The sequence below is a fragment of the Saprolegnia parasitica genome (genome assembly GCF_000151545.1).
Source record: "Saprolegnia parasitica CBS 223.65 unplaced genomic scaffold supercont2.165, whole genome shotgun sequence".
In the NCBI taxonomy this organism is placed as follows: Eukaryota; Oomycota; class Saprolegniomycetes; order Saprolegniales; family Saprolegniaceae; genus Saprolegnia; species Saprolegnia parasitica.
The window spans coordinates 14,886-26,199 of NW_012156559.1; the positions used below are offsets into that span (position 1 = coordinate 14,886).

Here is an 11,314-nt window from a genome sequence, read left to right on the forward strand (position 1 = left end):
TCGTACGACGTGGCCAAGGGCGACAGTTTGCGCCAGTTTCTGCTCCCGCTGCAGTTCCAGCACGAAGACCCGACCGAGCGCGCGGCAGCAGTGCAACAGGCCCACCAAATGGGCTTGACGGGCTTCCACGACCCGACGATGCCGCAGGCTGCGATCGCGCCGCCGCCGACGAGCATGCCGGCCATGGGGGGTGGGTACCCCGACGCACCGATGGCGAATGACCCGGCACGCGGCCTTGTACGCGCCGCCGACACACAGTGCGAATTCCCCGGGGCACGGCCGCCGTCGGACCGAAGGTCACGAGGCCCATTGTGGCCGACGGCTTTGGCTCGAGCGTCGGCAATGCGGAGCTCACTGCGTTTTATGGCAACACGGTGTCGATCAACCAAGCGGTGCCGCCGCCGCCCGTCATGTCCGGTCCGCCGGCCCACCAGATGACGGCCGCACCGGCGATGCCGCCAGCCCCCGCGCCGCGCAAGAGCATTCCACCGCAGTTCAAGATCTTCAATCCCAAGCTGGCCCAGCAAAACCACAGCCAGGACGTTAGTGGTCGTCCCCAGTCGGCCGGCCACCAGCACCCCGAGCCCGCAACATCGGCGACGTCGTTCGGTCCGAGCTCGGGCCCGTCGGCCTTTGCCCCGCAGCAGCCGTCGTTTGGGACGTACCACGCGGCGCCCACGTACAACACGTCTGCTTTTGGCCACCAACAGCAGCAGCAGCAGCACGCGTTTCCGCCGTCGCCTGATGGGCGCTACGTGCAAGAAGAGTCGGTGGACTTTTCGGCCCACACGAGCGCCCTGCAGTAGTAGCCTAGGAAAATAACGAGCGAATAAACACGAGTTGTATGTAGTGCGAGGGGTGCGTGGGAATTAGTAAGTGTCCTTGCATTTTCATTGCTCCGTGGTGGGGATCGCCGTCGTGTGTGTCTACTGGCGTGCGCAGCAGAGTCGCACGCCAGGCTCTAGAATCATTCAACGATGTCGCATTGGCACCTCGCGCCACGCCGTCCAGGACCCTCAACGAACCGTAAGCGTACCAAGAGGGAGCTGGCGATGTACTTTTACACGGAAGGATTTGCAACACTCCATTTCGGTGTTGAAATGAGTTCTTCCATACAATTATTGAGATATAGTGGACCTCCTATTGCGCTCGTGAGGCGTGGTGTCAAGCGAGGAGCGTCTGTATTCACGATTGTGCTTGGGACCAGGTAGCGGGCACACCAAGCGTCGTCTCGGAGGGCGATGGAACGATCCATTTTGTACTCGCACAGAGCGACGCTATATCACGGAACTACGGTATTTGACTCAATATAACTCTAAGCAAAATTTGCTCAAAATCTGGCACGCCAGACAGATATCAGGTGGCGTACTTGGGTATCTGAACACGGGGTTTTGCCCCTGAGAAGCCAGGGTGGACGGAGATATAGCGAAGGCATTACCGGTATGCTTGAAGCAATGTTGAAGCGCACGGCGCATGCCACATTGCGCTTGCCCATCGATTCTCTCGGCGACCGACGATCGATTGCGCGGAGTCCAGGACAGCGCGACGACGAACGACCAAGCGGCGCTGCATGCGAGATCGTTCGTTCGGTGGTCGAGACGGCGCGATGCAAAAGCCAGCGCTGGACGAACGCGTGAGATCCCGTCGCAGGTGATGATATCGGCGGTCGGGATTGGGTGGCGACAGAACCATCTGGCGATTCGACGCGCCGCCCTTCGTCGCCAGTTTGCCTTTTGGACGCAATAGAAACAACAAGATGATGAAAACAGCGTCGTTGGTGCTGCTTCTCGCGGGCGCCGCCGCCGCGGCCAACTCGACTTTTGTCTTCAAAGTCGACATGAACGTGCAAGGCGTCCGCGCCAGCCGCAACCAAGACAACGTGCTCATCCCGTGTCAGAGCAACGTGTGCGTGCCGTCGGGCGGCGCGAGCTTGGAGTTTTGCCGAAAAGCGTGCAACTCGGAGGCCGGCCAGGCCGACTGCGCCGCCAAGTGCACGTGCAACGGCACGAAACCCGGCTTTATGTGTGCCGGCGTCTGCAACCCGGCCAAGACCGCCGACGAGTGCGGGTCGCCCGTCTTCCAAAAGTGCATTGGCCAAGACCTCGTGTGCGACCGGACACCGCCTTCGCCAGCGCCGAGCCCGTCGTCGACGCCGGCGCCGAGTGCTTCGCCGACGCAAGCCCCGACGCCCAGCACTTCGCCTAACCCGACGGCGAGCCCATCCTCCAACCCCACGCCCAGCCCGTCGTCTAGCCCGTCGTCTAGCCCAACGCCCAGCCCATCGCCCAGCCCATCGCCCAGCCCGTCGCCGAGCCCGTCGCCGAGTCCGGCGTCAACGCAGCGGGTGCGCTTTGTCAAGCTCCAGAGCCCGGGCGAGGCGCACTTGATCGAGTACTACACGGGCATGTACTTCGGCGCGGGTCAAAACAACGCGAACGATGCGTTCGATTGGGACCCGTCGATCGGGTCGATTCGCTCGGTGAGCGGCAACGCCTGCCTCGACGCGTTCGTCGCAGACGACAAGAAGCTCTACTTGCACACGTACGCATGCGACGCGTCCAACCCCAACCAGTTTTGGATCTACGACGACGGCGCGCGCCAAGTGCGCCACAAGACGCACACCAACATGTGCCTCGACGCGGACCCGTCCGACCCAGATAAGAAGGTCCAAATGTACACGTGCGCCCAAGGCAATGCGCACCAGTACTTTGAGATGCGCCCGATCCTGTCGCGCGGCCAGTAATAATGCATATAACCCTTTTTATTTCGTACGATACAGTGTACAATGTGTACATTGGAGCGGATGCCATTTGAAACCGTCGCCATGAGCCGCGGCAAGCGGCGCAAGAAGGCAAAGCACCGGGAAGGACCCGATGAGACGACTCCCGACGAGGCCAACGACAAGGACGCGGCTGCAGACGACAGCCCACCGAGTGTGGCCACCGATGGCAGTGCGGACTCTGCGCTGCCCTCCGAGGCCCACCAGCCCACCGGCACGCCACGCGCTAGTAGTGCTGAAGGAGCCTCGTCCAGTCCCGCCACGCCAGTGGCTACACCACCGGCCACAGACCCATCACCGTCAACTAGGATCGATGCCACTCTGGCGTCAGTCATCGACGTGGATCCGCCGCTCATATCAAAAACCACATCAAAAACCACATCAGAAGCCAGATCAGAGACCACATCGGACACCACATCAGACACCACATCGGAGGCAGTGTTCGAGACGCCAGTAGTGGCAGTCCCACTGCCATCAGTGGTCGATGCGTCTGCGATCTCTGTGGCCACGGCCATCGACAGCGCGACCGATGAAGAGACAATCCCATCCAATGACGTGGCAGCGCCTCCGCGTCGACTCCTAACGCAGCCCGAAGCCGAGCGCATGGTCCAGCACCTTGTCTTTGGCCTTTTAAAGGCGTCGGTGCCACTCGTGCGTTTGCTCAAATCCCTGCCGACGCTCCAAGAGCTCGCGTTCAAGTTACAGTTGGAGTGTCAGATTGGTCTGACGTCGATGGACCTCCAAGCGCTGCACGTCTTCTTTCACGTCGCCGACACCAACGTACGTCTGTCTACACACATTGTCTATTTCCTACAAGACAATATTGCTATGGCAGGTGTTTGACGCTGCTTCGTGCTTGGCCTTTGCCGCAACCAAAGCGTTTGTGCTGGAGCTCTATGAGTTTCAACTGCGCAAGGCCATTCTTGAGAAAGCGACGAAGCTCCGAGGCAAAGCCGACGTGCCTCGAACGCTCTTGCAGCTGCTTCCGGACGCCACGTCTTCGTTTGAACCGGCCAATTTGAATACGCTCGCTGTCGAGAAGCTAGGCCTTCCACACAGCCCGTACTGGGTTCTCCACTGCGTCGTCGGTCGCATCGCCCGCGCGCCGTTCGAGAAAGCGGCTCTCAAGACGCCGCCGTCGTACCCATGGGCCGTCTTTCGTCGTCACTTGGGGCAGTTTGTTGCACGCGCTGCGTTCGATCCGGACTCGGTCGAAGGGGCCCTGCGGTCGCTCGTACGCGCCGACGCAGTGCAAGGGTTCCGAGCCATTGACACGGACGGCTCGGGCACGCTCTCGGTCGATGAGTGCACGGCGTACCTCCACGCGCAGCACTTTGCGGGGTTCCCTCGTAGCGTTCTGCGGGATTTCATTGCGCGTTTCGATCGGGACGGCGACGGCACCTTGAATGTGGACGAGTTCGTGGCCGTGTGTCGACCCAAGGAGCAGTTTGGCCTTCAGGTTGTGATTTTTCCAACTGGTGAATATTTATTTGGTGGTGTAGGTCGTGACACCCTTTGGCTCGTTTTACATGGCGACGACGCCGACAACGTTGGTCAAGGACCTCGTCCCCAAGATCCACAAACGCATGTTTTGGCTCCAGCACAACCACATGCTGGGCAACGCCGACATGAGCACGTCCGGTAAAATGGTACCACGTCATGTCATAGACCTACCCCTGAGTGGATCGAAACGATGCGTAGCTCGTGTCGGTGGACCGGTTTGTGATTCAGCGACACTTTGGGGCCCTCCCGCTGGAATACACGGCGAGTGACACGGTACAGACGATCTTGGTGCCGGGCGAGCTCGTCGTCGTGATGGAAACGACACCGACCGGTGCTTTTTCGGATATTTTCTGATATTTTTTGATATTTTCTGATATTTTCTGATTGTTTTCTGATGGTTTCCTGATTGTTTTCTATTAGGCCCGACGTTGGTGTCCAAAGAAAAGTACATCGGAAAGCGAGTGGCGCCTTTACAGCGGCCGTTGGCGGCAGTAGTCCCTGCACCGGACGTCCCCCTGAGAGCAGAAACAACACCCACTCGCATTGACGTGGGGGCGGGTCGTCGGCGGCGCCCCCTCAAACCAACGCTGTCGGTGTCGTTGCCACCGGACGTGAGCACGTGGACAACGCTCGACGTCAAAAAGTGGGTTATCTACGAACTCAAGCTACCGACACTCGCCCCGAAAGTGAGCCAAGTCGACGGCAACGCGCTCTTGGGCCTCGCGCGCGCCCCAGCTGCGCTCGAGAAGACGCTCAACCACACCTTTCACATCCACTTGCCGCTTCAGCGACTCCAGCTCCAGCAGGCCATCCTCCGCCTCGTGCCACCTTCGGCCAAGACGATGCACCAGCAACGAGAGAAGGCGAGGACGAAGGGTGGTAAGCACACCGGCAGCATGCCGCACCACGCAGACGAAAACCGCGACGAAATTGTCGCAGAGGTATCTCTTGACAACGCGCCGATGGACCCCGCGGCACCAGATAACCCGGACGACAGCAGCGCAGACGAGGTGGACGACCGAGATCCAGTCAACCCTACCCCTTCGCCGCCGCTCCGCACCACATCAAGGTCGGAGGGTTCAGCAAATGCCACCAACGAGAACGAAGCAGAGGAGCACGAGCCATGTCCAGACGCTCCGTTAATGGCACCTTGCTGCATTGCTCTCAAGGCCGGGGCTTCAAGTCCCGATGTCGATGGCTCCATGGACGAACCGGCGCCGCTCTTTGACGCCCACGACAGTTTGAGTGACGACGACGACGACGACTTGCCGGGCTTTGAGGGGCCTCGTTCACCGAGCAGCGCCGCGTCGTCGGATGACGCGCTGCCTGTCTTTGATCCATAACATAATTTTGAACCCGTCGTGTCAAATCAGATCTTGTTTGTAGTTGTACGGGGATTTTTAAACTCCAATTTGGTGTGGTAAATAGTAGAAAAAGCACACGACGGCGACGACGACGACACAACGAAAGGCACGGACACGGACTCGGGTAAGCTAGATGAGCATCATTTTTTCTTGGGGGTGCTCTTGGCGCGGGTGCGTCGTCGGGGTCGCTTCTTGCTCTCGAGTTGAAGTACCTGTTTGGTCTTGACCGAATTCGGCGTCGACGCCTTGGCCGACACCATGGACGCCTTGCCACACGAGCTCAAGCTGGCATTGGACGACGACGACGACACGGGCGACGACGCGGCTGTCGATGGTAGCCACATATCGGGGCAGTCCCGGGGCTTGTGCGCCCGCGCGTTGCAGATGAAGCACGTCTGCTCGTCAATTGGCGCACAGATGACGTCGAGGTGGCCGTCCGGTACAAGCGCCATGGTCGCCGCGCGGCGCAGCTCGTCGTTGAGCCGGGCTTGGCCCTTGGGGTGAAAGATGACGCGCCCGACGTCATGGCCCAGGTCGAACGGGTCTTCAATCGAGAAGCGCCACGTGCCAAGACCGAGGCCCCACTTGCCAATCTTGGGCAAGCCGACGCCGGTCCGGATGCTCACAACCGTCGATTGGTAGTCAAAATCCCACGCGTAAAAATGAAAAAATCCCGCGAGGAGCGCGCCGACCGAGTCGTGGCCGCAGCGCGACGGCATGGCCTCGGGCGTCGGGCACGCCGCCACAAGGCTGCTGGAAGCCTCGGTCGGAAGGCACGGCAGAATCGGCGTTGACCGCGTCTGGAGGTAGAAAATGACCAGCATGATCCAAGCTAGCCAGGTGTCATCGCCATCAGCATGCATAACAACAGGTAGAAGAAGGCTACCGTAGGAGCTCAACGAGCCATTCGATGCGTCGTTGATACCGCGCTGCTTGGCCCAGTGCTTGACGGCAAAGACGAGCGGACGCACGCGCGCATCGACTTGGCCGTACTGCCGCAAGAGCCGGGTGTTTTCCAAGGCAAGCGGGTTCCCGACCGTCACATCAATGGCAATCTACGAGCAAATGAGACGCTACGTGCTGCGAGAGCGCCATATCTGTACCTTGCGGCGCGTGTCCCAAAACTTGAGCAGCGGCACGCGGGCGCTGTAAACAAACTGCTCGAGTTGCAGGGCGCCCGATTGCGTGAGGATGCCCGCAATGCTCGCAAGGATCTGGACGCGGTCGTTCCACGTGAGGGCCGCGAGCTTGGCAGGGTCGAGAAAGAAGAGACCAATGTCGAGGTCGCTGCTGCCGCCGCCAAAGCCGCTACATGCCCGATGACCATCATTACCTTATTGACATTGCACTTACTTTTGCGACGAGCCAAATGCGCAGAGGCGCAGATGCGGCCACTTGGCCCGCACGAGGCGCTGCATTGCGTCGACGGCTTCGGCCTTGAGCGCGACTTCGGCCGGCGTCGGCTCGAGGGCCTCGAGGAGGCCAATGGTCTGGATCGTGAGGCGGCGCACGCTGTTGATGGCGCCCATGACTGTGGTGTTGTGGTTGATGGAGGTGGTGGTCGTCGCACTAGTTGTGGCTGCGAAGGTGTGTCATGGAGGGCTTGCTCTCTTAGCACGTCATTATCACTTGCGGATAACGACGACGACGATGAGGACCTTGGAGCAGCAAGACAGAAATGGAAAAGGGTATTTTTCACATGCCGAATCTTGACGCAGATTCGCCGCCAGGCCATTGGCCAAAATTCTCACCAAAACAACACGCCTCGACTTGTGTTTAAAACAGTCTCGCGCACGAAGGACACCTAGTACGGTGGTGGTCGATGCTACTCGGTTTCTAGGTCCCTTGCAGTCAACAAGCGAGGATGGTAGACGGCGAGGTCGCGTGTCGACCGAATCCGATGCGCAGCGAACGGTGGCAAACGCGCGAAAACGGCTGCTCGAGCCAGGATTTTCGAAGGTTTACAGTGACAGGCACGACCAGATCTGCGAAGACCAGTTGCGGGCCGTCGTAGAATGCTCCGGTGGCTCGCGTTCCACGAAATGGTTTCTACATACACTAGTATGCTGGGCATGCAGCGCGACGAGGTGTCGTCTCGCGACGCACCGTGCACCGTGGCATGTGGCATGCGTGGCTCGAGCTCTACAAGAGAGAGCTGCTGAAAGTAGCTTGGGTCCTGACGTTCATATACAAACGGTTGATTGCATTAATGGTCGTTGATCTCGTCGAAGCTTGCTTGCAAGGCCACGAAGCCAAGCGTCGGGTCCATCGCTGAATGGCATGGCTGAATGGCGCGCCCTCTTGGCCGTTTTATACAGACGTTTCAAACAGGTGTTTAAAACGCATGTGCACTATGTCGCGCCTTTGTATCCGGTGGATTGGATACAAATGGCAAGCTCGCGTCGATGTATCCGGATGGACACACGACCAAAAAACACGTTTTTCACGTGGGGTTTTCAGGTTAAATTGGACCGCGAACGGAAACGAAGCTTTTTTTTTGTGCTCCAGATGGCGGCTAGCGTGGGTCGACAGCGCCAGTTCTGCGAGGGGACAGCGTCTCGCAGCGTCGTGTCTGCGTATTTCTCGTTCGTTTGACTTGAACGCTGCGATTTCTTTGAATCGCAACGGAATGACGAGCTTGCGACAGCGGCTTGTGATCGTGTGACGGCCGTGTATGTGCCGACGGGCGTAGAGGCACGGGCTACTATAATACTAGTAGATATGCATGTCTACGTCCTCAGCGTGTCGTAGAACCGCAGACCGCCATTCGCTTCCTTGCTCCGAGTTGCAAGCGCCGAGCGGTGGCGCCACGTCAAGAGACTAAAACGCGTTTTATTTAAGCCGTCGACGCCACGCGGCCACGTCACGGCAACGTGGATGGACCGCAACTCGCCACGCAAGCCCAACATCATGGCAGTATCGTGGATGGCCTGGCTTAGCCGCGCAGAACCTTTGGTATTTCTGTACTTCAATTTAGAAACAACTTGCCACACGGCAGGCGGAAAGGCGACCTTCTTTTTCTCGTGCTCAAAAGGCTGCACTCGATCCCTTCTCACAACAGGTCCGTGATGTCGAGTGGATCTTTGTCGTCTAGAGACGAGACGAGCCAAAGGTGCCAGCAGCCAACTCGGACATTAACACGAGCTCGCCAAATCGGACGTCGCCACCTCCGCCACTGTCTCTGGGAAACATGCACGCTCCATACACCCAGAGACGTACGACAGGAAACAAGCCAAAATGTAGCAGTGGAGCCATACCTCAAAACAACGATGACGCAGATGGGTATCATCTTTCTCGTCAAACGAGGGTTCGCCTCGGCGTGGACATGGTCATGAGGCTGCCCAAGGACATTTCTGAAACCCATAAATCTCGTTTTGCGTTCATTAGAAAGTCTCGTCCCATTATGACAACCGACGAGACGCGCGTCTGTGTGTCGGTCTTGTGCACAAGAGGACAATATGCACGAGAGGACAATATTGTTTGGACTAGAATCATTCAACTGATGACGTCGATTAGAATACACACTAGTATGAGATTCGACAACTTGTAAATTCCAGATTACCACGAGACCGCCGTCTTCTCGATGGTCTCGATGAGCTGGGACGGCAGCAGCTCGCGGCTAAAGAACGCGACCGTGCCAAACTCGGCGCTAAACTGATCGCTGTAGAGCTGTGCGAGCCAGTACCAGTACGGCTGCAATTTGTTTGCCGTCAACAGCTGCCCGCTGACAGCGCTTCCTGTCGACGTCAACCACCACGCGGCGTTATTCGGCGACGTCTCGGTCACCTGGGAGAGGCACGCCGCGTACTCGTTCTTGAGATGCGGCGTCTCATTCGCCCCGGCCCGCTTCAGCACCTCGGGCAGCGATCGAACGCGGTACTTGGCGTCGAACGTGGTCTCGTGACCTGGCAGCGTCGTAAACTGCCGCAGGTCCGCCAATTCCACCGTCTCGAATGCAGCTTCGAGCCCGTCGCGCTCGATCGTTTCTTCAAAGACGTTGTAGCGTTCACGGAGACGCATGGCTTCGGTGGAGAAGGCAGCGCGCCATTGCCAGTGACTGCGCTCCTTGGGCCACGGCTCGTGCACGCGTGTGTGGTACGACTCGAGGTGGTCGAGCAGCGCGCGGCGCAACGACCAGACGACGAGGAACGGGTTGTGGAGGCCGAGGCCACCGAGCGTCAGCGGCCATTGGGCCCACGCCGCGGGTAATGTCTCGCCCAAGAGCCCTGGATGCCGCTGCACAATGCGAGCTTGCAGAGCTGCAAGCACATTCCCGTTGGGAAAGACCTTGCGGTGCACGCGGCGCAGCGTCTCGGCGACCGCGTCGGCGTGCGAGAGGCCAAAGACGGGCGAGACTGAGCCAAAGTTGCGGACGAAGAAGACCATGTACTTGTTGTAGACGTTGATCCAGCGAAAGACCGACGGCGCCGCGGCGAGGCGGTCACGAAGCTCGAGTGCGAACGCGTCGACCTTGTCGTCGAGGATGCGGACGGTCGCATCCGACTGCAGTTCGAGCAACCCCCAGCGAATCGGCGTCGACGGCAAGGGCGCCGGCGCGGCATGGACACCGCTGAGCGCGCTTGAGAGCAGTACCGACCCGCTCTTTTCCACGTTGAACGACAGCCCGGCGACATCGTTCCAGGCTTGCATCGCGCGCCACGCCGCCGCAGCCTTGTCTCCGTCCGCATCGAAGAAGATGATGTCGTCGTGGCGCCGGAAGAGGTGGATACCCGTGGTGGACCGGACGCTAAAGTCCATGACGAAGAGGATGACCTCGGAAAGGAACATTGTCATCGCACGCCCGACCGAGAGCCCGCGCTGCATGGTGCGGGGCGACGTCGCACCGGGAAACACCAGCGGCAGTTGCATGTACCGGGTCAAGATACCGCGCGTAGTCTCGTCGACGCCGAAGAAGCGGAGGCAGCCGAGCACGGCAGTGTGCGAGATGGACGGCCCAAAGAACGCGAGGTCGGTCGTGACAGCCGTCAGCGACTTGGCTTCATTCTCGGGTGTGAACGCCGTCTGGTACTGCGCCTCGGCGCTGAGCATGCGCAAGAGATCGAGCTTGGACGCGCCGGCAAACCCCGATTTCACCTCGCCCGACACTTCGTCGTAGCTGCCACTGGACGTGTTGAGGGCCGCGAGCGTAAAGACGTCGCGCAGCTCCTTGCGCGTCGCGTCGACGGATCCGCGGGCCGGTCGCGCGGTCGGCTCGAGCGCATGCAAGAGCGTCGCCATCTGCTCTCGAATCTTGCTGCCCCAGACCATGCCCACGTGCTGGAAAAGCAGCAGCGAGACAGCGTCTTCCTGGAGGTGGCAGCGGTACCGCCCGCTAATGCCGCGCTTGAACTTGACGGCGACGCCGTCGACGGGCCACGCAAACTCGGTCAAGTTGCCCAGTTCGATCGTGAGCACGTCGGCGAGCTCTTGTTGCGTCGTCGCGTTGCCTTGGACGTCGCGCAAAAGCCGGCCACGTCGTCGGCCAATGTCGCCGCATCGCGAAGCAGAAGCGTTGATGCCTCGACCACGTCGGCGCTCGAGACCTTGGCGCGCAATCGGAACGCTTCCGAGAACTCGCTTAGCTCGATGCGCACGCTGCTCAGCGCATCTCGGACGCGGACCCATTTTTCACGGCCGTACTCGGCCCGCTCGGCAAAGACGGTCGAGT

General features: G+C 59.7%; 5 protein-coding genes across 5 annotated transcripts in view; 3 read left to right on the forward strand and 2 right to left on the reverse strand.

Annotated features, from left to right (window-relative positions):
• Window positions 1-108: 108 nt before the first annotated feature.
• On the forward strand, window positions 109-806 carry SPRG_15132 (hypothetical protein; the record flags this gene model as incomplete). Its single annotated transcript, XM_012354505.1, has 2 exons — window positions 109-257; window positions 305-806. 2 exons carry the CDS (start codon window positions 109-111, stop codon window positions 804-806), a joined length of 651 nt encoding a protein of 216 aa, XP_012209895.1.
• A 950-nt stretch (window positions 807-1,756) lies between these two features.
• On the forward strand, window positions 1,757-2,743 carry SPRG_15133 (hypothetical protein; the record flags this gene model as incomplete). The annotated part of the gene is made up of 1 exon (XM_012354506.1): window positions 1,757-2,743. The coding sequence occupies one exon, from the start codon at window positions 1,757-1,759 to the stop codon at window positions 2,741-2,743; it is 987 nt and encodes a 328-aa protein (XP_012209896.1).
• A 639-nt stretch (window positions 2,744-3,382) lies between these two features.
• Window positions 3,383-5,625, forward strand: SPRG_15134 (hypothetical protein; the record flags this gene model as incomplete). Its single annotated transcript, XM_012354507.1, has 5 exons — window positions 3,383-3,559; window positions 3,615-4,238; window positions 4,282-4,428; window positions 4,481-4,613; window positions 4,703-5,625. 5 exons carry the CDS (start codon window positions 3,383-3,385, stop codon window positions 5,623-5,625), a joined length of 2,004 nt encoding a protein of 667 aa, XP_012209897.1.
• Window positions 5,626-5,786: 161 nt separating this feature from the next.
• Window positions 5,787-7,322, reverse strand: SPRG_15135 (hypothetical protein; the record flags this gene model as incomplete). Its single annotated transcript, XM_012354508.1, has 4 exons — window positions 7,000-7,322; window positions 6,750-6,954; window positions 6,533-6,701; window positions 5,787-6,478 (listed from the first exon to the last, which is right to left on the reverse strand). Exons 1-4 carry the CDS (start codon window positions 7,173-7,175, stop codon window positions 5,787-5,789), a joined length of 1,242 nt encoding a protein of 413 aa, XP_012209898.1. The 5' UTR covers window positions 7,176-7,322.
• Window positions 7,323-9,204: 1,882 nt separating this feature from the next.
• Window positions 9,205-11,314, reverse strand: part of SPRG_21502 (hypothetical protein) — a gene marked incomplete at both ends in the record, with an annotated part of 2,657 nt that continues 547 nt past the window's right edge. Inside the window, 2 exons of the mRNA XM_012354509.1 lie at window positions 9,205-11,070; window positions 11,121-11,294. Coding sequence (XP_012209899.1) covers window positions 9,205-11,070; window positions 11,121-11,294 — 2,040 coding nt within the window. The remainder of the gene's footprint in view (window positions 11,071-11,120; window positions 11,295-11,314) is intronic.